This window comes from Hemiscyllium ocellatum, chromosome 2 (assembly GCF_020745735.1).
Source record: "Hemiscyllium ocellatum isolate sHemOce1 chromosome 2, sHemOce1.pat.X.cur, whole genome shotgun sequence".
Classification (NCBI taxonomy): Eukaryota; Metazoa; Chordata; class Chondrichthyes; order Orectolobiformes; family Hemiscylliidae; genus Hemiscyllium; species Hemiscyllium ocellatum.
Genome location: NC_083402.1, coordinates 134,206,057 through 134,232,838, shown reverse-complemented (window position 1 = coordinate 134,232,838; position 26,782 = coordinate 134,206,057). Strand labels below are relative to the sequence as shown.

Below are 26,782 nucleotides of genomic sequence, written 5' to 3'. Positions count from 1 at the left end.
CACACACACTTTCTCACACTCACAACCCCACCCCAGACAGACAGACACACACACAGACAGACAAAGACCCACATGCACACATATATTTTGTCTGGCGAATTTGTATTGCAGAGTTACAATGCACATTGCTCAAAAACTGCATACATTCATGTAGAACTCTGAGCTCAAAAACTGCAGGAATTTATGTAAAACACTGTTATCTCACTTATTAGATTAGAATCAATCTAAACATCAGGTCATAGACAGAGAACACAGCGGGCTAACACCTTCAACATATCGTCTAGCTATCACCATTGTTAGCAGCTAACCCGAGAATACAAATTTAAAAAGAAAGGTTTTGTGATTTGCACATGAAAGAAGTGAAACTATCACTGTATTCTAACATATATCATTTTTTCAATGTATAATTTCAGTTACATCACACTGCAATTTTTTGCTATAAATTCTGTGTTACGATCGAGCCCTCCACAATCTCCTGATGAAGAAGCATCGCTCCGAAAGCTGGTGTGCTTCCAAATAAACCTGTTGGACTATAAAAGTCGAACAGAAAGTATAACCCACAGCCTGAATGAAGGATGAAATCATAGAAACGAAAGAAATAAAATTAAATTTGTTGAGTACATTTAAAAGGATGTAAGAAAGCTGCTGTCTGTACAGTGCCTCTCACAGAACGCTGCTCTGTCAGTAGCTGACACCGGACTCTAGATTAGAGTTGTGCTGGAAAAGCACAGCAGGTTAGGCAGCATCTGAGGAGCAGGAAAATTGACGTTTTGGGCAAAAACCCTTCATCAGGAATAGAGGATGAAGGGCTTTTGCTGATGAAGTGCTTTTGCCCGAAATATCGATTTTCCTGCTCCTCGGATGCTGCCTGACCTGCTGTGCTTTTCCAGCACCACTCTAATCTAGACTCTGGTTTCCAGCATCTTGTAGTCCTTGTTTTTACTTAGTAGCTTGACACCGGTGCGCGTGCGGGATGGCACGAAAACCTGCTCTGACAATGCGCGTGCGCCAGACAGCATAAAGATCAGCGTTACCATTGCGCATGCGCCGAATGACTAAGAATTCCAGTGCATGCGCGGGACCGTGTGGAGATTTAACCGACGAACACTGGCGTGTGCGCAGAACGAAGTGCACGGACCGAGGGAGTTTGGTGACCAATCACGCCTATGTAACCGAGCTGTAGTGGCCCATTGATCAGGAATTTGAAATTGAAATGTTGACAGTGTTGAGGATACCAATATTCAGTCTTTTGGCACGTCTTGTTCTATCCTACAATGCCACTATATAACCTTTGAACGTAAGAATTCTGATTGATTTCTGCCATCAGTACTGCACAAACACTGTCGCTGATTCATAAATGCCAGCCATCAACATTTTAAGCTGAAAGTGGCAAAACGTAATCTTTATACTGTCCAAGATGCTTTAGCATTTCTGGCCCATTGTGACTGGCTGTTGAAGTGCCATTGTCCATAAGCAATACAAGCTGAATTTTTATTAGGTCAGCATTTTCCCACTTAACAACTATTATTCTCATGGTTCGAAAGTCCTTTTGCACTTCGTGAGAATGTGAAAAGTACTAGCAATTCTATGGGCATGCAGGTTCCTGTAGTGCATAGTCCATTGTTCGAATCCTTTCTAAATATTCTTCTTGTTGAGATCTTTCAATTGACAGAGGGTGTATGCACACACATATGCCATGGAAGAAACTGAAATTTCAATACATTTTGCTCTCGTAAGAGACAATATTCAAACTCACCTAAAGCTTCACTGTAATACGCATCCCAGTTATGCCAAAACCATTCGTTCATCAGAGAATATAACTGCAGATAAAGAATATTTTGAAATCTCTCGGTAAAAGTCATCTTATCAGAAAGTTCTGACATGACAACTGGTACATAGGAAGGGGGAGCTGGCAGTTGTCCACAGAACCTCTCCATTGAAGATCCAAGGGAGAATCTTAGAGTGAAGATGAATGGAATTCCCAGTTTCATAGCCAGAAGATCACCACAAGGATTTATAGGGTCAGTCAGCAGAACTTTAAACTTTGTTTCTTTCAGTCTTTTCAGCAGTTTGTGGTTCTTTATTATTCCATCACATATCTGTGTGTTCAGTTCTGTTCCTGTTCTGACCATTTCTGTGAATCTTCTGTATAAATCTCCGTAGGATAAAATGGCTTTTTCATAAATCCAGAAATGCAGTATGTCATTAAAGAATTCTCTGTATCTGTCACGGGTAAACGGTACATCAAATACTTCAAACATTACGGATGAGGGCTCAGAGTAGTTGATATAAACTGTGGACGTATGCACAGTCACAGTTACATTATGACCCCTCTCGATCAGCTCTTCAATGACAGGTTTTAAATTAATCCAGTGGCTACCTTCCGAAGGCCAGATCAACACATTTTCACCATTAACCCACCGGAAAGACAGAAACATTACAAACAGGCAAACCGTCTGCATCGTGCACAATTACAATAGTATATGGTGAGTGATAAAACAACACTGACTTCTCATTTATATAAGTATGCCGTATTGCTCCTTTTAATACGAGTCAGAACAAATCAATTAATGAGAGATAAAGTTCAAATGTTGCGTGACAAAGTGACAGTAACATCAAAAGCCAGGACTGGATCAAGCCATGCTATGACTGGATCCAGAACATATCTTTATTTCATCTCATGAAGTGGAACTGAGTTCTTTAAAGCGTAATCTCTGGTGTGAATTTTGAATGGTGTGTGGAAATATGAAATGTATGAAGAAAGAAAGTTTGCGTTTATATTACATCTTTCATAATCTTAGGAGGTTCCAAATGAAAGACTATTAATTAAATACAAACCTGGGGAAACTCAGGAAATGTGCAAATATGAAAAATCAAGATTTACAGTATTCATATGCAATTCCCTGACCTTATTCAAGACAAAGCACTTCAGAATCAATCAAGTAGCTTCACCTACTGCTCAAATGTAGAATCTGTTGTTTGTCAACTAATAATAGACTGTTGCTGTCAACACTTTAATTATTTTTGAATAACATATGTGAATGACATACCTCCAGCATAAATAGGACTTGAAATCTGGCTTTCTGGCGCAGAGGTAACAACATCACTACTGTGTCACAAGATGCTCACTACCTCGACTCAAAAGGTGTTCAGGAGGCGAGAGAGAGGCAGGAAAAACTGCCAAACTCCAGAAAACCATGCAGAACCCACTCCTGCCACAGACAATGGAGATGGACGTGACAGAGGACCTCCAGGAGGTGAACAGCCAGCAAGCCTTATTCTCTTTCTTGAATAATCTTCTGGTCCAGGATCCGCGCAGTAGAGAAAGATGAAACATGCCCGGGTTTCTCCTTCCAAAAGGTGCACAAGGAGAGCTCTGTGTTCAGCAGCCTGGAGGAAGAGGTTGGCTCGGAAACGTAATCTCAATCTGACAGCCTGAGGATCAGGAGAAAGTGAGGACTGCAGATGCTGGAGATCAGAGTTGAGAGTGTGGTGCTGGAAAAGCACAGCAGGTCAGGCAACATCCGAGGAACAGAACAATCAATGTTTCAAGCGTAAGTTCTTCATCAGGAAAGCTCTTCATCGACTCTCCTGCTCCTCAGATGCTGCCTGACCGGCTGTGCTTTTCTAGCACCATACATTTTGATCCTGAAGATCGGCAAATCCTTTTATGCCAGACCATATGACTTGAAGCCCACAGACAGTGTGGCCTCCCAGTCATTCCTGTCCTCTATCATGGAGGTCTTAGATGACAGCACGCATGAAAGGCTGAACCAGCTGTTAGCTCTGGATGAGCTGATGAAGGGCCTTGATCCTTAGAAAAGAATCAAACTCCCGGAAGCGATGGCTTACTGGCCAAGTTGTATTCGGCTTTGTGGGACTTGATTAGCCAGGACCTGCTAGAAGTATAGGACAAAATACTTCTGTCAGGTAGCATGTACAAATCCATGAGGAAAGGTATCATGCCCCTCATCTATAAGCGGAAGTGAAAGAGGGAAGAAATTAGACATTAGCCACCAATATCACTGCTGAATGCAGACCACAAAATCCTGTCTAAGATCATTGCCAACTGAGTCAGGTCTGCTCTGGGATTGGGGATTCATCCCAACCAAAGCTGTGCTCTACTGGACAAGACAATCTACAAGAGCATTGTGTTCCTCAGGGATATGATTGTCTACATGCAGGACAGTGGGGTGGATGCTGTCTCATCAGTCTGGACCAGGAGAAGGCCTCTGAAAGGATATTGCACACCTACATGTGGTACGTGGTCTCCAAAAATGAGCTTTGTGGGAGGGAATCTGAAATTGAATCCAACTGCTCTACACCAACATCATTACTGCAGTGTCAATCAACAGGTGGGAATGAGATAGCTTCCCAATCAGATCTGGAGTCAGGCAGGGCTGCTCACTCTCTCCTGCCTTTTTTGTGTGTTGTAGAGAGCCCTTTTCTGAGTCCATCAGGAAGGAAGTGAGCCCTGAGAGGGATGACTATTCCAGGCAGTAGAGGCCTGCAGACCAAAGCCTCCCTGTAAATAAGACCATAAGACATAGGAGTGGAAGTAAGGCCATTTGGCCCATCGAGTCCACTCCGCCATTCAATCATGGCTGATGGGCATTTCAACTCCATTTACTAGCATTCTCCCCATAGCCCTTAATTCCTTGTGACATCAAGAATTTATCAATCTCTATCTTGAAGACATTTAGCGTCCCGGCCTCCACTGCACTCTGCGGCAATGAATTCCACAAGCTCACCACTCTCTGGCTGAAGAAATGTCTCCACATTTCTGTTCTGAATTGACCCCCTCTAATTCTAAGGCTGTGTCCACGGCCAACGCCAACACATTCTGCTCAGATCCACTGTCAGTGCGTAGACTCATGAACATCTGTGACCAGTTTGAAATGGCCTCAGAGGCCAAGGCAAATCGAGGCACAAGCAAGGCTATGTACTTTGTGAACTGGGCTGATTGATCCTTTATTCCTTCACCATTAGGATGGATTACCGGAAAGTGCTGTAAATATGGTTCGGAGGGGCCGGAACATGCATGAAATCTTGGCAGGAGTGCATTGCTCAAGGTGAACCCAAAAATGGTTTTTTGGAAGACTTCTCTCTCTCTCTCTCTCTCTCTCTCTATTTCTCTCTTTCTCGCTCTCTCCATTGTGGGTAAAAATCTTGCTCATCAGGTGTGAGGCACTCTCTTTGTTGTTGTATATGGTACAGGTCTGGCCCAGCCCCTAAATTTGTGCTGTTTCAGTCACCCAAGCCATCTTCCACCTCATCTGGAGGTCTAAGATGGACCATGTCTGCAGGGACTCCATATACAAAACTATGAATAAGCCAGGGAAAAGAACCCAACCTCATCCTCACAGGCAGTCTTTAAATGCAGCTGCATCAAGCTTTGTGTCGACTTTTGATGACACCAAGTGTCACTACATACTGAGATTCTACCAGTTCTCGGTGTTGTGAAGGATGGGAATGGCCTCATTGTCACGGAATGCTCCAAGTAGTTGGACCATTCTATATCACCTGTCCCTCAGAGAAATTTACAAAGAGAAACACCTTTGATCATAAGTCCATCAGCATGTGGTCAGCATGTAGTGTCCTTGACACCCTGTGGGAAAAGGAGAGGTGCTTCCTGTTGGATTGTTCCCTGAACAGACTGTCAAAGTCATTTGGCAGAATGCCTCATCACCAGAACTTTCCAACAAGCACCAAGACATCACTTGGCTTGTGGTGAGATGGGCACAACTATGAGACCCTTTATGTATACGCAGTTGGTCTGCGCCACTGTACATGGCCCTTCAAGCAAGGTGACGTTGAGACTATCATACACCTCCTGGTGGAATGTGCCTTGGCAAGATAAGTCTGGGGAAAGATGCAGTGGTTTTTGTTGAGATCTGGAACAGCTCCGTGATATGGGACTCTGTGTTCTATGGTTTGTTCCCTGGGACACACACTGATACAAACATCAACTGCACCTGGAGGATGATCGACTCAATGAAAGACCCTATTTGGTCTGCCCGAAACTTATTGGTCTTCCAGAACAAGGAGTTGACCTCAACCAAGTGTAGCAGACTGTTACATTCCAAGGTCCAGGACTGTGTGTTGAGGTACGCACTAAAGCTTGGGGCAGCTGCTGCCAAGGCACAGTGGGGAAAGGCCACTGTCCGAAGTCTTCCTGCTGAAGATAAATGGGGTCCGTTCAGTTATTGGACCCTTCTGGTGACTCAAATATATGTAAATATTGGTATTGTACGTATAAGAGAGCTCTTTAATTTTTTGGATAGAGTCAAAGTCCAGTATTTTGATTGTTTACTTGATATGCAACTGTACAGAACTGAATTGCATTTGTGACTGTGTATACATATACAAATAAATTTTTTAATGAATAAAGTATACTATGAATAAAGATGAAAGCCTATATTCTAGGTATTTTAAATAAACTTATGCACAGCTCTGGAACAGATAGAACTTGAACCCAGGTCTCATGGCTCAGAAATAGGGACACTACCACTCCACCACAAGCACCCCTTTTGTTATACTATAGAGGCCAGTACCATACTTCCATTAGTTTAATTTAAGTTGTACTAGTTACTGTGGTGGAATTTAGATACTGTATTATCCTGGGCATCCAGATTACTAATATAGTTATATCACCACAATGACACTGTGCTTCCTCGACCAACACTATAAAGGTAATTTTAACCAACTTCTTCAGATATGTTTTGACACACTTCCAAGGCAGCTAGCACTTGAACCCAACCCTATTAGCCCAGAGGTAGGGTCATTACCACTGTGCCAAAGGTGCATTTCAACCAATACTACATATTGGTTCTCAGGGCCTGTTTGGCTAACAGTGGTCAAGGATGAATCTCTAGTGAGTCTTAACAAGAGGCAATTGATTTAACCAGGTGAGGCTTATTGAATGATACGAATAGGTACAAGGTATTTTGATTAATTAAATGTAATTACTAAAACAATTAGGAACCAAAGATATCTTCCCCTTCAACATACAGATGTTAACAATAGCTAAAGTAAGTTCATGAATTTTACAACTTTTACAATTATCAATATTACATGTCTCCCAAGACCTAATTTCACATAAACAGATCGATTGAAAAGCTTTTAGAATTACAAAATAAATTTTAGCATTCACTTTGTAATTAAAAGATCAGACTTTGATTTGAGCAAGTTGATTCTGACCTTCTCTGTATAATTTTTCCAGTGGAGGATATTTAATCTCTCGAGTGTCATTCATGGAGGTTGCTGCTTCTGCTACTTCTTCCGTTACCCTATCTGGAGGATCCTTTTACTGTTGAATTCCCTTCTCAGAAAAATTCTTCCCTGAAAACTCATACTGTTGCCCTATCAAATCACCTGGACACCTTTTAATCCCATGAAAGGTCATCGTTGAGGATGGTTGCATCGCAAAACTTATTTCTTGCAACATCTTGAAATTGTAGACCAAGCAATTTCTTTTTTTTTACCATTTCCCGAATCTGTGGATGTTTGCCTGACTTACATAGAGTTCAAGCAAACCTTTATTCTCAATCTGCTGATAAATCACTGCTGAAATATATAAGCGGTTCACTTCAACTATTGAGTATGTTAGTTATCTTTGATGGTCCTCTGAGCATGCCTTCCTGCTGAATTGGACATTTTTATATCCTCAGTCATGGAACTAGAGGGTTACTGCTTCCTAGTATTGATAATTCTTCTTCGAAAAGGGTGGCACAGTGGTTAGCACTGCTGCCTCACAGTCCTAGAGAGCCGGATTCAATTCCAGCCTTGGGTGACTGTGTGGAATTTTCATGGTTCTCACTGTGACCGTGTGGGTTTCTGCTGGGAGCTCCAGTTTCCTTCCATAGTCCAAAGATGTGCAGATCAGGTGGATGGACCGTTCTAATTTCCCCCCTTGTGTCCAGGAATGTGCCAGCTAGGTGGGTTAGCCATGGGAAGTGCAGGGTTACAAAGATAGGGTGGCTGTTTGGAAGGTCGGTTGGACTCTAAGGCCAATGGCCTCTTTCTCCACTGTTGGGATTCTATGAAAAATAAAGGACTAACTAGCTGCTCTTGTGTTACAGCCAGGTCTTCATCTGGCAACAAAGCGAAATCTGCTATACCAATTTCTTCACCAGATTGTTTTGCCATCTGAACAACTTCAGTTAAAGGTTCCTCAATGAGGTCAAGTGAGTCGCATTGCTCACTCTTGTTCTCAATATTTGCTATCTCAGGCAAACTTAGATTAGATTACTTACAGTGTGGAAACAGGCCCTTCGGCCCAACAAGTCCACACCGACCCGCCGAAGCGCAACCCACCCATACCCCTACATTTACCCCTTACCTAACACTACGGGCAATTTAGCATGGCCAATTCACCTGACCCGCACATCTTTGGACTGTGGGAGGAAACCGGAGCACCCGGAGGAAACCCACGCAGACACGGGGAGAACGTGCAAACTCCACACAGTCAGTTGCCTGAGTCGGGAATTGAACCCGGGTCTCAGGCGCTGTGAGGCAGCAGTGCTAACCACTGTGCCACCGTGCCGCCCACACTTAGCTGTACTACTCTTATAGTCACAATTTCCTCCCTGTTAACAGTACATAACAATACTCTCATGATAACGTAGAATCTATTGCCAACACCTTTTTCCTTTCTGGGTTCTGCCAGATGGTCTAGGAAACCTAGAGAAATTTTCTACGTTATCCCTTGACCAGTTAGTCAGCAATGGTTTATTCCTGGACAACTTATTATTGTGAGACTAGTTGAACTTCTTTTGCTTCCTCAAAGATGTTGAGGTCAAGACATACCAGCAGGCTCAAGTTGCATGACTGGTTGGTTGTGTTTATTATAAGTACATTGTCAGCTTTCATTTGCTCTTTGATTGCAGTGTTATATGTAGGATACCTTCAATCTTGTGAGATATCCATGTATGGCTTTCCACTAATCTGTTGAGATCATTAGATAAAATATCTGTGCATTCTCCTGACTGCTAAACACTTGCCTTTCAAATAAATTGTGATGTGGACGTGCCGGTGTTTGACTGGGGTGGACAAAGTTAAAAATCACACAACACCAGGTTAGAGTCCAACAGGTTTATTTGGAAGCACTAGCTTTTGGAGAGCTGTTCCTTCACTAGCTACCTGACAAAGGAGCAGCGCTCCAAAAGCTTGTACTTCCAAATAAACCTGTTGGACTGTAACCTGGAGTTGTGTGATTTTTAACTTCAAAATAATTGTGTGCTCTCAGATTAAAATAATATGAAATGCTTGAGAAACATCTTCAAAAGTATCTGTGCCTTATATATTTCAGCGATTTGTAGCATCATCAGGTATATCCAATTGATTATAATAGTTTATTTATTGTCCAGTTCGAGCTTAAAATTTAATTTTGAAGTAAATCTGTACTCTAAGAATTGATTTCTCCAATCCTGTTTTATTTTTGGTCCATCATTTTTGGGCGGCACGGTGGCACAGTGGTTAGCACTGCTGCCTCACAGCGCCTGTAGACCCGGGTTCAATTCCCGACTCAGGCGACTGACTGTGTGGAGTTTGCACGTTCTCCCCGTGTCTGCGTGGGTTTCCTCCGGGTGCTCCGGTTTCCTCCCACAGTCCAAAGATGTGCGGCTCAGGTGAATTGGCCATGCTAAATTGCCCGTAGTGTTAGGTAAGGGGTAAATGTAGGGGTATGGGTGGGTTGCGCTTCGGCGGGTCGGTGTGGACTTGTTGGGCCGGAGGGCCTGTTTCCACACTGTAAGTCTAATCTAATCTAATCTCGGACATTAAATCTTGCGATGGTACCATTTCTCCTGCCACTTTATTTTTTAATGTGATTATCATCATACATACATTCAAGTTGTTTTAAATTTGTTTCTCAAAACTGTTTGTAATCTATTGGCTTTTAAACTTGCAGTATAAATGCCATTTCATCTTCTGCCCAGCTGATTTAACAATTCTGCACTATAGCAATAGTATCTTCATGACCTTCTCTTACAAGCTTTACATTCTATTTTCACAGCACTGTTATTTTCTTCTAAAAAAGCTTCTGATTCTGCATTATAGTGATGTTCTAGTATTTTACTTCTACTAAAGCATTACATTCTGTTAAGTAGCAATACTATATGGCCTACTGAGGATTTCCGCACCTTATTTTTGCAATCACAATGGTGGCTTCCTGCCTCATGTGGCAAAATGGAAGTTTTTCGGTTTTCTGCAGCCAAGATGGAGATTTCCCATTTCGTAGACAAAACTGACAGTTTCCTGCCTTTAACAGTCTAATACACAATGGACATCCCTTTCCCTAACTTTTGCTTTAAACCTCTCTGACCACCGCTTTAATAAATCAATCCAATAAATGCGCAATTTAAATTATGCATCTCTTCATCTTTCTACAGTCTAGGAATCATTCTGTTTTCTTCTGTCTGAACCTGTTTTCTTAATGTTTTAGACTGAAGTTTTTTCACTTTAAATCTGCTCAACAGGGTTCTCAATGCTGCAGTCTTGGTATCAAATAATTTAACAACCTTCACTTCATTACTATAGCCTCAGAGTGTCTGCTAGCAATGGCAGCAGTGCCCACTGTAACTGGTGAAGGCTCCTTTTTTAAACTTATATCCTTCTCACCCATTTTTTTTCATCTTTCCCAAAGTGATTTTAAACTTCAGTCAAGCTATTCAAACAATCATTTCTTAACTGAACCCTGGACTGGGAGTGCCTCTATAGATCCTTCTTCTCCAAAGATTATGTCACTGCTGACTGTGATTAATTGTTTTACTCTCATACTAGTGCCCATTATCATTTCTGTATCTCTGAGATGAAGGTTTCAGCCTGGTGTGTTGGTTTTGCCCAACCAATACTTTCACAGTTTCTACGGATGCTTGTCTGTTCAAACCTTTGCAATATTCTTAAAGCCATCATGGCTTTCAAGTTGTGAATTAACTTTTCACCTGAATATCTTTCTCCTGGGTCAAATGGATTTTTTCCACTGTTGTTACCTTAAGATGTTTAAGCACAATCCCACCACTGACTACCATGCACTGAAGAACTAGCCACTACCAGTTAATGGTTGGGGAAGAGTACTATCACCAATCCTCCTTTATACTCTTTCTGAAATAAACTCTAATGGGTTAAACAATCCCGGGTGGAGCATAACAGAAACAAAATCAAACTGTTCTGAGGAAGGGTCACCTGACCCAAAATGTGAACTCTAATTTCTCTTCACAGATGCTGCCAGACCTGTTGAGCTTTACCAGCAACTTCTGTTTTTGTTTCTGATTTCCAGCATCTGCAGTTCTTTCAGAGGTTTTTTGTAAAGTTTATGAAAATAAAGCAGAAACTTGTTAAAAATCAAATGAAGATAACATTATCCAGGGAGATGATGCACCCTAGTCTCTATGGTATCCACCAGCCTCTGAAGGCCCAATCCTTCTCTCCATAACACTTCTAAGGGCATGGTTGGTGAACAGTGGTAACAGCCTTAAAAATAAAATGCAGCTTAATGCATGATAGCAGTAGATATTGGTGACGTTGTCTCATTAGACACAATCACTAAGACAATCGGGAAACAGGGATGACATGTTTGACCCCATTGGGATTGTAAGCTTGACTCTTCTTTCTCCAAGACTGTGACAATTTAGTCAGCAAGCTTCTCCCTCTAATGTCATGATTCTAGATTTTGGTTGGGAAATTCTCTTCTAATTATGCTGTGGAATAATAGTGTTCACACAAGATCTCCTTTAAAGTCATATTCAAAAGCAAAACATTCAGCGGTGCAGCGCGCTCTCAGTACTTCACGAATGCTGTCTCTGCAGTTGGAATTGAGCCCACAGGCTTCAGCCCAGAGACAAGTATGTGATCACTGAGTCATTGCTGACATTTAACCAGAGCATCAAAAAAATTCAACAACCCTCACATAACATTATCTCAGCAAACCATAATGATTAGGTTAGAAGCCACATTCATTTTACAGCAATTGATCAGGACAGAAACAAAAATCAATTGTTCACTTCAACAAAAGTAATCAACAATTCTGTGACAATTTTTGTAAAAATGCCTTAAAATGTCCTCTCTGACACCCATCTACATTCATCTGGAAAGAAAATAAACAACTTTGAAGAAAAGCTGGATTAAATCAATTGATATGCTGTTGCAAAGAACTCTAGGAACTTTCCTCCATCTAAGCCACATATCTCTTAGATGCTCATATTGACATTTTTATTTTTGAGTGCACAGGAAGATTAAACCTTGAGTAGTCAAATGCTGAATACATTTGGTTTCTAGCCCTAAAATGATCTCTGTAGAACAAAATCATATAAGGTTTGCACATCAGAAGGAGGCCATTTAGCCCTTTGTCAAAGAGTCTGGTGCTGGAAAAGCATAGCTAGTCAGGCAGCATCCAAGAAGTAGGAAAGTCGACGTTTCGCGCATAAGGTCTTCATCAGGAATGAAGGAGCGGCCCATGGGAGTTGAGAGATAAATGGGAGGGGGTGGGGCTGGGGGGAAAGGTAGCTGAGGATGCGATAGGTAGTTGAAGTTGGGGATGATAGTTATGAGAGGAGGGTGGGGCAGATAGGTGGGCAGGAAGATGGACAGTTAGGACAGGTCAAGATGGTGGTGCCGAGTTGGAAAGTTGGATCTGGGATAATGAGGGGAGGGGAAATGAGGAAACTGCTAAAATCCAGGGTGTGCTTGGATTTTCCTCCAAGGCGTTCTTCCTCCAGGCATCAGGTGGTAAAGGATTGGCGATGGAGGAGGCTTAGGACCTACATGTGTTCGGCGGGGGGATCCAAGATGGCAGCAATCTGAGGAGATCTGCCTTGCTGAGCTCTGCACGCCAGTCTAGCAGCAATGATATTTTTACTACCACCCCACCACCTTTTTTTTTTGGAGAAAATCGATATTAAATTTGAATCTATTTGCAGTGGACCTTCGAGTGTCCAAACAACACGGGCAGGGAGTATTTTGTTTGGATAATTGATTATTCAGATGGCCGGAAACAAGTGGTAATCTGAGTGCCGTTTGTTCAAGCACTTCTCGATGCACGCCATAATGTCGGTTAGCCAAGAGCTGCCAGTTATTGAACATCTTTTGATTATCCAGCAATACATGCCATAATGCCGTTTAACTGATAACTGAATGTTGGGTTGCCTGGTGCCATTTTTGCAGGGCCTTGGTATCTTGTTCAAATGGTTGATGTTCAGGTAGTCGTGGTTCTACTGCAAAAACATTTTGAGCGAGCGAGGATGGCGTAAGGACAGCATACAGTCAAACCCCAACAGGTGGGTCACTCGGCAAAGGCATTGGGCGGGCCCGTAACTGCGACTGCAGATGCAGCTCCCTCGGCAGCCAAGAAAGAGACACCAGCACAGCAGAATGTCGCTGAAGAACTCATGGCGATCCGAGGGATGGACCAAGGAGTTGATGGAAGACAATCGTACTCGGTTGGAGCCAATTTCGGTCATGCTACAAAAGCACAAGAAGGAGTTGGAAGGGCTCAGGAAGCAGGTTGAAGAGATCGAGTGGTGGATCATGGCGTCGGAGACGTCATGTCCTTGGCAGGGCAGCTCCAGGCGCTTGAGAAACACTTCTGGGCCTTGACTGGACAGGTCGATGATCTGGAAAATCGAGGTAGAAGGAAAAATATCCGTGTCGTTGGGCTGCTGGAGGGAGTGGAACGTAGGCAGCTCACAAGCTTTTTTTGAAGACTAGGTGCCACAGTTTCCAGGCTGGGATGCCAAGGTGGACTGGGTGAAGTTTGACAGAGCTCACCAGGCTGCAGTGCACAGATCCGGTCTGGACTGGCGCCCTGCCTTGTCCTGGTTCGATTTCAAAGCTACAGGCATAAGCAGAGAGTCCTGGAATCTTCCAGAAGGATGGGGAAAGATCCACAGGCCCTGACTTATCAGGGAACTAAGATAATATTTTTCAGGGACTTTTCTGTGGCGGTGATCCCTAAAAGGAAATTGTTTGAAGTTGTCAAGAAACTAAGAGACCTTGATATTCAATATTCGATGAGATACCCAGCGTGCTTCGTATTATTCACAAGGAGATGGCACGGTCATTTGACTCCTCGGAACAAGTGAAAATTTCTTGCAGACTTTAAAATAATTTGGTCGGATTTATAGACACGGACAATAATGTTTGGTTTTATTTTCTCTTGCTATGTTTCTAGTAATGTTACCCCCTTCTTAAAGTAGTTGCTGTTGGTGTGTTTTTCTTTCTCTGATGAGGATTGGTGTTGGTATATCATTGGGGATGGGAGGAGTGCTCATTGTTTTGTCTGTCTCCTTCTATTACTTGGGTCTGGAGTGTGCCTCGAGTTGGAAAAGGGGAACAGAGATGTTCATAGGAAGTGTAAGCACCCTCTATGTGCAGGGGGTAGAGTTTCCCCATTAAGTGCCTTTTGTGTTGTGCAGTTAGTTTAGTTTTTTTGATTTTTCATAAATAGACTCCATGAGTCTTTTTTTGTATATGCTCAGCACACAGTAAGTCAAATTCCTCCTCTGGCAGGTCAAAGGTGGTTGTAAGGGATCATGGCTAGCAGTGTACTGGAATATTAGAGAGATCCATTTGCCAGCTAAAAGGAAAAAGGTGTTGTCAAGCCTTAAAAAGGAGCAGGTAAATGTTACCATGTTGCTGGAGACTCATCTTAATGACAAGGAGCACTTGAAGTTACTGCAGGGCGGGTTTGATCAGGTGTTTTTCTCAGAGCAGGGGGTGGCCATACTTACCTAGAAGAATCTTCCAATTACTTTAATAGATTGTGGTAAAGATGTGGTAAAAACAATGACTGCAGATGCTGGAAACCAGATTCTGGATCAGTGGTGCTGGAAGAGCACAGCAGTTCAGGCAGCATCCAAAGTGCAGCGAAATCGACGTTTCGGGCAAAAGCCCTTCATCAGGAATAAAGGCAGTGAGCCTGAAGCGTGGAGAGATAAGCTAGAGGAGGTTGGGTGGGGAGAAAGTAGCATAAAGTACAATGGGTGAGTGGGGGATCCATTGTACTCTATGCTACTTTCTCCCCACCCCCATCCTCCTCTAGCTTATCTCTCCACCCTTCAGGCTCTCTGCCTTTATTCCTGATGAAGGGCTTTTGCCCGAAACGTCGATTTCGCTGCACTTTGGATGCTGCCTGAACTGATGTGCTCGTCCAGCACCACTAATCCAGTAAAGATTAAAATGGTCAGTTTATTATCCTTAATACATGGCAAGGAATACAGTATTTTGAATTTCTATTGTCCTCCCTTTAATCTCTGATTGATGCACAATCTAAGCTGATGGTCTTTGCATTGCATATTATTATGGGGGGGGGGAGCTTTAATTGCCTGATGGATCCTGCACTGGATAGAATACCTAAAGGCCCCCCACAGCTTTCTCTACAACCTAAGCAGGTGAGTGATCCACGTGTGGAATTGGGGTTGGTAGACGTTTGGAGACATCTCCACCCTAGGGGCAGGGACTTCACATTCTTTTCTAATCCTTATGAGTGCCATACAAGGATTGATTTGTTTTTCCCTAACTCCTGTGGCTCTTCCAGATTTGATAGTATCATGTTCAATTGGGAATATTGCCTTCTCTGATCACAAAGCAGTATATTTAGTGGTCGAGGTTAAGGGTAACGCAATGAGCTCACGATACTGGCGAATGGATCCCTTGATCCGCAAGTATAGCAAGTGTTTTGAGTATTTTCTAGGGAATTTGAAGCACTTTCAGCCAGCAACAGCTAGTAATCTGTCCATTCTTTGGGAGACTGCTGAGACCTATGCTAGAGGGATAATAATCTCATACTCGGCTAGTCAGAAGCAACAGCATCAGTTCAAGACACGATTGAAGACGGCGGAGATGGCATTTTACAGTGGACCGTCAGTGATTAAGCTGCAGCAGATCACAGCCCTTTGATCCCCCTTAAACTCCATGCTTACACAGACAGCCAGGAAGGAACTTTCCTTTATGAAGCAAAGGTTGTTTGAGCATGGTGATTGGCTGGGAAAATATTTGGCATATGTGGTTAGGAAGAAGACTGTCTCCCAATCTAATGCTTCTATTAAGGAAAGATGCTGAAAGATGCTAAAAAGATCAATGCAGCATTTCTGAAGTTCTATTCTGAACTATATCATTCTGAATGTTGTGAGGATAGATTGGATAAAATGGAGCCTTTTTTTGGGAATTTGGATCTTCCTGGGGTGTTTGCTGAACAGGTGTCTCTCGTTAGTGCTCCATTATCAGACCAAGAGATACAGGAGATGGTGAGGCAACTTCAAAGTGGAAAGGCGCCTGGCCCTGATGGTCTTCCCAGTGAGTTTTATAAAGCATTTGTAAACATACTGTCAGGGCCAATGCTAGACATGTATAACTATTCATATAGTCATGGTTGTCTCCCGCCATCCTCAAGGGAGAGGCTAATATCTCTCTTATCTTCAAGAAAGGGAAGGCCCCAGAGGACTGTGCTTCTCATAGACCTATCTCGGTCTTAAATTGTAATTTTCAAATTTTATCTGAGACTTTGGCACTGGGGTTAGAAGGTGTGCTGCTTTCTTTTGTCAAAGAAGATCAGACAGGTTTTATAAAGGGTCACAGATCCTCTAATAATGTTAGAAGGTTGCTTAAGATGGTTCAAGTGTGCTAAAAGCGATCGGTTCAAGGGTTGGTGGTAGCTTTGGCATTTGATCAGGTGAAATGGCCATACCTTTTTTATACCCTGGAGTGGTTTGGCCTGGGTGAAGTGATTACGAGATGGGTAAAGGTCCTTTACAGTGATCCTCTGGCGACGGTTTTCACCAACAGTATAAAGTCTGACAATCTTAACATTGGTAGGGGCAGTTGGCAAGGCTGTCCCCTCTCACCTTTGCTTTTCACAATAGTGATTGAACCATTGGGGGAGGCCATTGGTGGGGATCCTAATATAGCTGTCCCAAAGGTGGGGTCAACGGCACATATGGGTGGGCTTCGCTTCGGCGGGTCGGTGTGGACTTGTTGGGCCGAAGGGCCTGTTTCCACACTGTAAGTCTAATCTAATCTAAAACTATATGCGGATGATGTTCTTATTTTTCTCTCCAATCCAGCAGTCTCAGTACCCTGTTTGATACAATGTATAATTTAATTTGGTTCTTTCTCAGGTTACAAGATCAATTTTTCAAAGTTGGAGGCTACGTCAATGGGAGAGTATTAGGGGAATACATGGGGTGGAAGGTGGGATCCCCTTTAAGTGGGCACAGGGAAGTTATCTTTACTTGGGCCTCTCTGTTACCCCTAGCTTTGATCAGTTATTCAAGGCTAACTTTGTAAATTTATATGACAAGATTAAACAAGACCTTCAAAGATGGGGGTGTTGGGTGGGGTAGGGGGGTGGCTTCCAATATCATGGTTGGGTCAAGTCGCTCTTATCAAAATGAATGTTCTTTCTCACTTATTGTACCCTTTGCGGATGCTCCCTTTGCTCTTTCCCAGATTAACATTTCGGAAATTGAATGGCTGGTTTGGTTCTTTTATTTGGTGTTATAAGCAGCCAAATATTAAGTGTGCAAAACTGCAATTGCCCCAGGGATTTGGGGAAGTGGACCTCCCAGGCATTAAAAGATATCACCTGAGCTCCCTGCTAGCGTTTGTAAGTGACTGGGCCTGTGGGGACTCAGCGTCGACATGATTGGACATTGAGGCCTCCCATTCAAAGTGTCTTCTTATCAACCTGTTGTTTTTAGACAAAATGAGGACAGTTGCAGAACATTGCCATAATCATGATCAAAGCATGGAGGATAATGAGGCAGATGGAGGATAGTACCTCTAAAACATCTTTTCTTGCTCCCATAGTTCGCATGCCAGGTTTCCAGCTAGGAACAATGGATCTCGGGTTTAAACTTTGGACGGATAGAGGAGTCTCTTGTTTGGGTGATCTGTTCGAGGGTGAAATGTTGATGCCATTTGATCAAATAACTCAGCAATATGGATCACCGAAACAGGAATCTCTTGCATTCCTTTCAGATTAGGGATTTTACCCAAAAGGAGACCATGCTTTTGACTGAGTGTTATAGATCTGATCTGGAAAAGAGGATGTTTCAGGCTAAGAACACTCTTTCAGTGAGTAGTCTCAATCATTTGTTGGGGGGAGGTTCTTCAGGTGACATCGAGCGATTATGGGAGGTCTTTGAGAGAGAGAGAGAGCTAGGAGTTGGAAACATGGGAGGACATTTGTGAGAATGCAAAGGGAATTTCGATATGCAATAGGACTCATGCTCTGCAGTTAAAAATTCTTCATAGGACTCACCTAGCCCCAGATCATCTTGCAAAATTTAAGCAGGGAGCATCTTCAGTGTGCCCCAAATGTAAAATAAATACAGGTACCTGCACTTATTGTTTATGGTCCTGCCACAGGCTCCGTGTGTATTCGGAGTGCTGTGGCAGCAGTAATAGACAGGGTCTTGGGGACCAAAGACAAGGTGGGCCTGGTCTTTTTGCTCCTGGGTCTGCCAAATTTACTTCACTTAGATGTACATGGGTAAAAGCTTTTTAACATTCTCACGCTTTGTGCAAGGAAGAGCATTCTGATGTGCTGCATGTCTGAGAATGCCCCGGGATTTTTGGGGTGGTGTCTTTTAGACTTGCTTACAAATATGGTGCACCAGAAAATGGACAACTTTTACAAGACATGGCAGCCCTTTTTCAATTACATGGAAGTAGATCTGTCCACCTTTTGATTAGGGCTTTTGTCTAGCCAGGATGGTTTGGTCTGATAAACCTGAGGCCATGCGATGAAGAATTTTGAACAAAAGTATGTTTAATAATTGATGCTTTTAAAGATTGACAGCAATGGTCTTGTTGCACTGAGTGACGTTCTTCATTTATGTATGGATTTGTAATAAGTGTAGTTTTGTAGAGTAGTATAGTAGTTGGTTTATCATTTATTGGTGTTTATGATGTTATGATACTATATTTTCATGTTTCTGTAACTCACTAGTTTTGTCAAGAAAAATTTTTCAATAAAAATATTTTAAAATAAAAGTGTTCAGCCACAGCGCAGTGGGGTTGTTTTGTGTATTTGTCCCAGAGATGTTCTCTGGAGCGTTCTGCATGTAGTCTCCTGTCTTCCCAATGTAGAGGAGACCACATTGGGAGCAATGGATACAATAGATGATGTGTATGGAAGCACAGGTAAATCTGTGATGGGTGTAGAAGGCTCTTTTGGGGCCTTGGGGGAGGAGGTAAGGTGGGAGTTGTGGGCACAGGTTTTGCAATTCTTGCAGTGCCAGGGGAAGGTGCCAGGAGGGGAGTTTGGGTTGGCGGGGGGCATGGACCTCACAAGGGAGTCGCGGAGCGAATGGTCTTTATGGAACGCAGATAGGGGTAAGGAGGAAATGTACCCTGGTGGTGGGGTCTGTTTGTAGGTGGCGGAAATAGCAAAGGATAATGCAATGTATCTGGAGATTGATGGGGTGGAGGGTGAGGACCAGGGGCGTTCTGTCCTTGTTGCGGTTGGAGGGCTGAAGTTTGAGGACAGAGGTGCGGGCAGTGGATGAGATGTGCTGGAGGGCATTATTGACCACGTGAGAGGGGAAATTGAGATCTTTGAAGAAGGTAGCCATCTGGTATCTTCTATGATGGAATTGGTCCTCCTGGGAGCAGATGCAGGACAGGCAGAGTTGGGAATAATGGATAGCATTTTTACAGGAGGCATGGTGGGAGGAGGTGTAGTCCAGGTAGCTGTGTGAGGTGGTGGGTTTATAGATGTTCATGTTGGATCGGTCACCATTGATGAAGATGGAGAAGTCTAGGAAGGGGAGGGAGGTTTCTGATATGGTCCAGTTGAACTTAAGGTAGCAATGGAACGTGTTAGTCAAGTTGATGATCTGTTCAACCTCCTCGTGGGAGCATGAGACGGTGCTGATACAGCCAACGATGTAGTGGAAGGAAAGGTGGGGAATGGTGCTGATGTAGCTGCGGAAGATGGGATGTTCCATATACCCAATGGAAGAGACAGGGATAGCCAGGGCCCATGCAGGTGCCCATGGCTACTCCTTTGCTCTGGAGAAAGTGGGAGGATTCAAAGGAGAAATTATTGAGCGCGAGGACCAGTTCAGTCAAACGAATGAGAGTTTCAGTGGAAGGACACTGTTGGGGACGAAGGAGAGGAAAAAATGGAGGGCTTCAAGGCCTTCGACATGGAAGATAGATGTGTATACGGACTGGATGTCCTTTGTGAAGATGAGGCTTTGGGGACCAGGGAAACAAAAGTTATGGAGGAGGTGGAGAATGTGGGTGGTGTCCCAAACATAGGTGGGGAGCTCCTGAACAAGAGGGAACAGGACGGTGTCAAGCTACATAGAGATGAGTTCGGTGGGACAGGAACAGGCCAAGATGATAAGTCAACAGGGGCATAGCCCTTTGTGTGTATGCTAGGGCACAAGACAGGAGAGTACGTCAGGGCCAATAACCCAGGCCAGCAGTTATAGGGGCCTGTATGCTCATTTTGGGGTGCAGGGTTGTTAAATTCAGGCTGAGGGCAGGGCCAAAGGTTTGGTTGGGCCACTGTGCACTAGAGGTCAAGCTGACACCTCTGCTTATGGATGGGAATGTTTTGCTTTGTTCTAAGGCACGGTAGCACAGTGGTTAGCACTGCTGCCTCACAGCATCAGAGACCCGGGTTCAATTCCCGACTCAGGCGACTGACTGTGTGGAGTTTGCAGGGCGGCACGGTAGCACAGTGGTTAGCACTGCTGCCTCACAGCATCAGAGACCCGGGTTCAATTCCCGACTCAGGCGACTGACTGTGTGGAGTTTGCAGGGCGGCACGGTAGCACAGTGGTTAGCACTGCTGCCTCACAGCATCAGAGACCCGGGTTCAATTCCCGACTCAGGCGACTGACTGTGTGGAGTTTGCAAAGGGCGGCACGGTAGCACAGTGGTTAGCACTGCTGCCTCACAGCATCAGAGACCCGGGTTCAATTCCCGACTCAGGCGACTGACTGTGTGGAGTTTGCAAGTGAGTCCCTCTCATTTCTATCCCAGGCCTCTGCTCCATGCAAGATCAACTTAGTTAGTCCTGTTCAGTCCATTCTGGATTCTAAACTCATACCGCTGGGGAAAAAAAATTGCACATTTCCTTTTCAGCTTCGTTTTTTGCCATTTATCTTGAATTGGTGCGCCCTGATGTTCTTCCATCTACCACTCCGGTTTTTGAGTACCTCTCACAAATGCTCTTTGAACCATCTTTTTCCATGAATAGTATCCCATGCTTCTCCAGTCTATTTAACTAACTAAAGCCAGTCATCCCTGAAACCATTCTCAGAAATCCCTTCTGTCTTTCTCCAATGCCTTCACATTCTTTCAAACGTTCAGAACGCAGAAGTGGACGCATGAGATCAAACCAGTGTTTTATGAAAGTTCATCATAACCTTTTCTGCTCTCTGTGTCGATCTGAAATGTCCAAGATTTTGTGATTTTTTTTTAAGAACTGTTTTCTTGATGTATCCTGCTACTTTCAATCTATACAGGTATACCCAAGTCTATATATTCCTGCAACCCATTTAGAATTGTATCCTTTAGTTTATATTATCTCTCCCAATTCTTCACAACAAAATATTTCTTCATATTTCCTTTCATTAAATGTGTCCGTTCATCCACGCTACCAGTTTACATTCCCTTAAGGTCAATCAATAACTTCTTCCTAATTCGCAGCACTTAAATGTTTCATGTTCCTCAACAACAAAAAAAATCATTCATCATTGTCCTTTGTTTGCTGTCACTCAGCCAACTTCACATCCATCCCTCCACTGTCCCTTGTATTCCACGGATTTGAACATTGCTGACAAGCCTTTTGTATGGCACTTTATCAAATGTGTTTTAGATGTCCATGTACATATTCTTTCATTTAGAATTAACAATCTCTTGTACAATTGTGGATTAAGAAAAAACAGCATGATGATTGAAAGAAAATCATATTATACTAACATGATTGCGTTTTCTGGTGAGTTAACAGTGATTGTTAATCCTAACCTGAGGCAGCTTTTCAAAAATCATTCTCAGCAAAGAGGTTAAAATGACTGGATCAAATTTGTGGGATTATCTCATACGCATTTTTGAACAATATTTGCAATTCTCTAAGAACTTGAATCTTAGGAGGATGGGACCATTAAGGGCAATTCTTCTGCAACTTTCATTGTTATTTCACTCAATAGCCTTATCTCATGCTGATTTATTAAGCTAAAGAACAATTTGTTTTTCTAATAATTTGATGCTCATAATTGTTTGTCCATTTTAAAACTATGTGGTAACTAGACTACCTCCTGTTTCAGAGTTGAAGAGTGTGGAGCTGGTAAAGCACAGCCGGTCAGGCAGCATCCAAGACACAGGAGAATAAATGTTGAGCATAAGCCCTTCATCATTCCAGATGATGGGCTTAAGCTCAAAACGCCGATTTTCCTGCTCCTCAGGTGCTGCTTGACCTGCTGTGCTTTTCCAGTTTCACATCTATTGATGCTGATCTCCAGCATTTGCAGTCCACACTTTCTCCTACCTCCTCTTTCACTCTGAATTTGCAATTATCTTCTTCCTTGGCATAAACAAATGAGAGGTATTCTTATAGTACCTCAACTTTACACTCTACCTCCATGCAAAAATCTCCTTGTGTGTCCATAATCAGCTTGTTGAAGATTTAAGTACATTTATTATCATCACATTAAAAGGGTCAAATCTATCTTGCAACTTACCTAACACTTTGCTGTAATATATGTCCCAATCATTCCACATCTGATTGCACATCAAATCATACATGAGAAAATAAATGATATTCTGAACTCTCTCAATGAAGGTCATCTTATCTGTAAACTCTGACAGAGTCGCAGGTACATAGGAAGGAGGGGCTGGGATTTGCCCACAAAATCTCTCTACTGAAAATCCTGGGGAAAATCTCATCGTAAAAATGAAAGGAATTCCTAGCTTCAGAGCTAAAAGGTCACCACAACAATGTAGAGGGTCAGCCAGCAGAACTTTAAACTTTGCTTCCTGCAGTTTCCGCAACAGTTTGTGGTCTTGTAATATTCCATCACAGACCTGCCTGGCCAGTTTTATTCCGTTTGCCATGATTGCTGAGAATCTTCTGTAGGCAGCCCAGTAAGATAAAAAAGGCTTCTCATACATGAAGAATTCTGTTGATTCTTTCAGAAACTCCTGATATGAAGCAGGGGCAAATGAGACTTCAAACACTTCAAATTTTAAGCTTGAAGACTCCGATTGTTTTATGAAAAGTGCAGACGAGTATACAACCACAGTAACATTGTGACCCCTCTCGATCAGCTCCTCAATGACTGGTTTTAAATTAATCCAGTGACTTCCTTCTGCAGGCCATATCAGCACATTCTCACTGGTAGCCCTCTGAAGAAAAAGGAACACTGGAAACAGATGTCTGAGCTGCATGATGACCATCAAGAGTGGTTCAAAGTAGCAGTTAGAGATCTTTACTCAATAACTTGTTCAGTGGTGTCCTTACACACCTTGAACCCAGGCCTCCTTGGACTACACACTGCAACAGGAAACTCCGCCCAACTGTATGAATCAGAGCAATTAGCTTCTACTTAACTATAGGATGTTGAGTTTATAGAGTTAAAAAGTTCACTTCTTTATTATGAAGTGAAAGCAAATTCTAATTTCTGGACTGGATTAAGGTTTATACGGATTCTGGTTGGATTTGAAAGTTAACTTTCAAGAGGTACATAAGATACACCTGCAAAAAGGAATCAATGGCAGGTTTAAGGAGAATGTCCCACTCCTGTGCACTAAGTGATAGGTTATCAGAAAGTGACCACCCCCCTCTCCTTTATGAATTACTTTCCTCTACATCCATTGATTCTGTCGTGGATGAGCTGCCCCAGCACAGCCAATATGAAACAGTTACACTTCTTGCTGACACAGGGAAGAAGGGAAAGTCCAACTTCTAATGTCCCCAAAATGCCCAGCAAATAATTAGAGAACTGTTGCCCCCCCCATAAGTTGAATGGAAGAAAATTGTGAAGAACTGCTCTCCCTATCACACTGAATCATTCCTGTGCTTCACTTGTGAGCTTTAAAGCAGCAAAGTTGGGAGAGAAACAAACTGTGATTGGAGGAGAGGACACAGTTTGGAAAGTAAGGGGGATGCCTTGGCCTGAGGTGGGAGTGTGAAGGATGCTTTTACCAAAGTCAAGAACAGAAACTGCTTTTATCTTAGGCTGGAGTCAGGGATTGCTTTTTATTTTACCATGGCTGGGAGGTGGGATGGCCTTTTGCTGGATCTAAAGGTTCCATTTGCTGGGGCAGGACATTGGGGAGGGAAGGAAGGTGGTTGCAAGATGGTTTGGAGATAGAGACAGCAAGTGGAAATGAGGAGGCAAGGAGGCTGCAACGTAGGGTGGGTAACAAGGAGGCAGCAGGGGGCTTGTGAGGAATAGAAGGCTGCATGAGGGAGAGTAGAAATAGGATAGGATGAGAAGGAGACTGCAAGAGGGGGTGATGAGAGAAGGAGATGGAAGAGATGCCTGAGGGGAGAAACAGGCTAAGAGGAATATGAGGAGAAAGTGAGGACTGCAAATGCTGGAGATCAGAGCTGAAAATATGTTGCTGGAAAAGCGCAGCAGGTCAGGCAGCATCCAAGGAGCAAGAGAATCGACGTTTCGGAATGATTCCTGAAGAAGGGCTCATGCCCGAAACATCAATTCTCCTGCTCTTTGGATGCTGCCTGACCTGCTGCGCTTTTCTAGCAAACATTTTCAGCTAAGAGGAATATGAGTCAAGATCAAGATTTTTGCCGGATACGTCAATTTTCCTGCTCCTCAGATGCTGCCTGTCCTGCTGTGTTTTTCCAGCACCACTCTAATCTTGATGCTAATCTCCAGCATCTGCAGTACCCACTTCTGCCTAAGAGGAATATGAGAGGGAGGCTGCAAAAAAGATTTTTTGATTAAATTAGATTACTTACAGTGTGGAAACAGGCCTTTTGGCCCAACAAGTCCACACCAACCCGCCCCCACTCAGACCCATTTCTCTACATTTACCCCTGCACCTAACACTACGGGTAGTTTAGCATGGCCAATTCACCTAACCTGCACATTTTTGGACTGTGGGAGGAAACCAGAGCACCCGGAGGAAACCCACGCAGACATGGGGAGAATGTGTAAACTCGCCTGAGGTGGGAATTGATCCCGGGTCTCTGGCACTGTGAGGCAGCAGTACTAACCTGTATTTTGTGGGAGAAAATACAGGTCCCAGCATCCCTATGACATGGCCACAAAACAGACGACACAAAATATCTGCACTTAGCCATTGAACCTACCCAGGATGCCTCAAATTGGCCAAACCAGCCGCCCCAAACATCACACATACCACAGGACATGACTCATTCAGCCGCAGACCAAGAGAATGTATTTCTTCAGATTAACTGACAATGAGCCTCCCATTCCACAATAGCCCAGCACCTCCGATATCCTTAGGGCACAGCCGCTCCTACTAGGAGTCAAGCCTTCACAAAGGGTAGGAGAAAGTGAGGACTGCAGATGCTAGAGATCAGAGCTGAAAATGTGTTGCTGGAAAAGCACAGCAGGTCAGGCAGCATCCAAGGAGCAGGAGAGTCGACGTTTCGGGCATGAGCCCTTCTTCAGGAAGAAGGGCTCATGCCCGAAATGTCGACTCTCCTGCTCCTTCGCAAAGGGTACCCAGACAAAGAGGCACCAAAGGTACTTTGCTTGTCCCCTCAATAATATGAACACATTGATACCAGATGAAACCTGCTAATACCTACTCCAACCAAGGATCAGATAATTCCTGAGTCAATTAAGAAACTCTGTCAGACATCAGACACTTGATTCTTTTCAATGAATGAACTTTATTTCTCCTTGTTGGACAACTCACACCATTGTCTCATAACTGACACTTCATTGTTGTAAGGGTATAACACTCCACTGTATTCTCTGTTCAGGGAAGAAGCTGTGGCTCCTTCTTAACAGCCTGTCAGTGACTGTTTTAGTGGTATCAAGTCTCTTCTGCGATATCACTGTTTGTTAAATAAATCCTTGTCAGTTCTCAGTCCAATCTGTGTGTTTGTGATCTCTGATTAACTGGGCTAAATTCTCCGACAGTTTTAAACATGTCCACAAAGGAACACTCAACATACTAAAGATTAAAGAAACTTTAATCACTACTATAAAGTGCGCCCTGTGAATGAATGTAGAATCTGCAATTTAAAGCTGTCCAAATTCATGCATGATTGCACTTTGCAAAAATGTAATGGATCCTCCTAAAATAAATATTGGAAAGGTGAAACCCATTGGTTTAGATTTCTCCATTCAGTCAAAGATGTCTGTAAGAGGATGGCTTTTTGTACAGAGAAGTATGTGGCAGCTATTTTGAAAACACTTCCTTGCTAACTAATGCCTGTTGTGCCAATTCTCATGCTGTGATCTCTCGGAAATCAAAGCTTTCCTTCCGTGTTTTGGATTTTAGTTTAATAGACACCTGATCATTACTGAGGTTATTGATGAATATGTTTAATTATGCTTCTGTATTAGTCTAAATACCACACACATCATCACACATATAGAAGGTATTGCTACTATGTGACTGCAGTAACGAGAGTTAGTGAGAATGAAAAAGTAACTCCTGAACACCAAAAGGTAGTGCTCGACAAAATCTTAACAGGAGATCTCAAAAAATGCTACTTTGACCTCTCTGAGGGATACCAAACATATCAAACTACAAACCTCAGGCAAGTTGATGAATAACATCAAAAACGTTTACAGTGACTCAAAAATAAAAGTCAATAAGAAAA

The 26,782-nt window shown here is 43.2% G+C and overlaps 1 protein-coding gene across 9 annotated transcripts in view; it reads right to left on the bottom strand.

The window, feature by feature from the left end:
- LOC132825160 (UDP-glucuronosyltransferase 2A1-like) overlaps positions 1–26,782 on the bottom strand; it is a 113,306-nt gene that overhangs the window by 35,970 nt on the left and 50,554 nt on the right. Inside the window, exons 1-3 of one of the 9 annotated variants that reach the window (XM_060840272.1) lie at positions 22,695–23,471; positions 21,193–21,195; positions 1,757–2,380 (exon numbers count right to left, since the gene is read on the bottom strand). The exons of 4 other annotated variants lie outside the window; for them this stretch is intronic. In XM_060840272.1, coding sequence (XP_060696255.1) covers positions 1,757–2,380; positions 21,193–21,195; positions 22,695–23,409 — 1,342 coding nt within the window. In that variant the 5' untranslated portion in view covers positions 23,410–23,471. 4 more of the 9 variants (XM_060840278.1, XM_060840256.1, XM_060840185.1 and 1 more) reach the window with 4 other exon arrangements.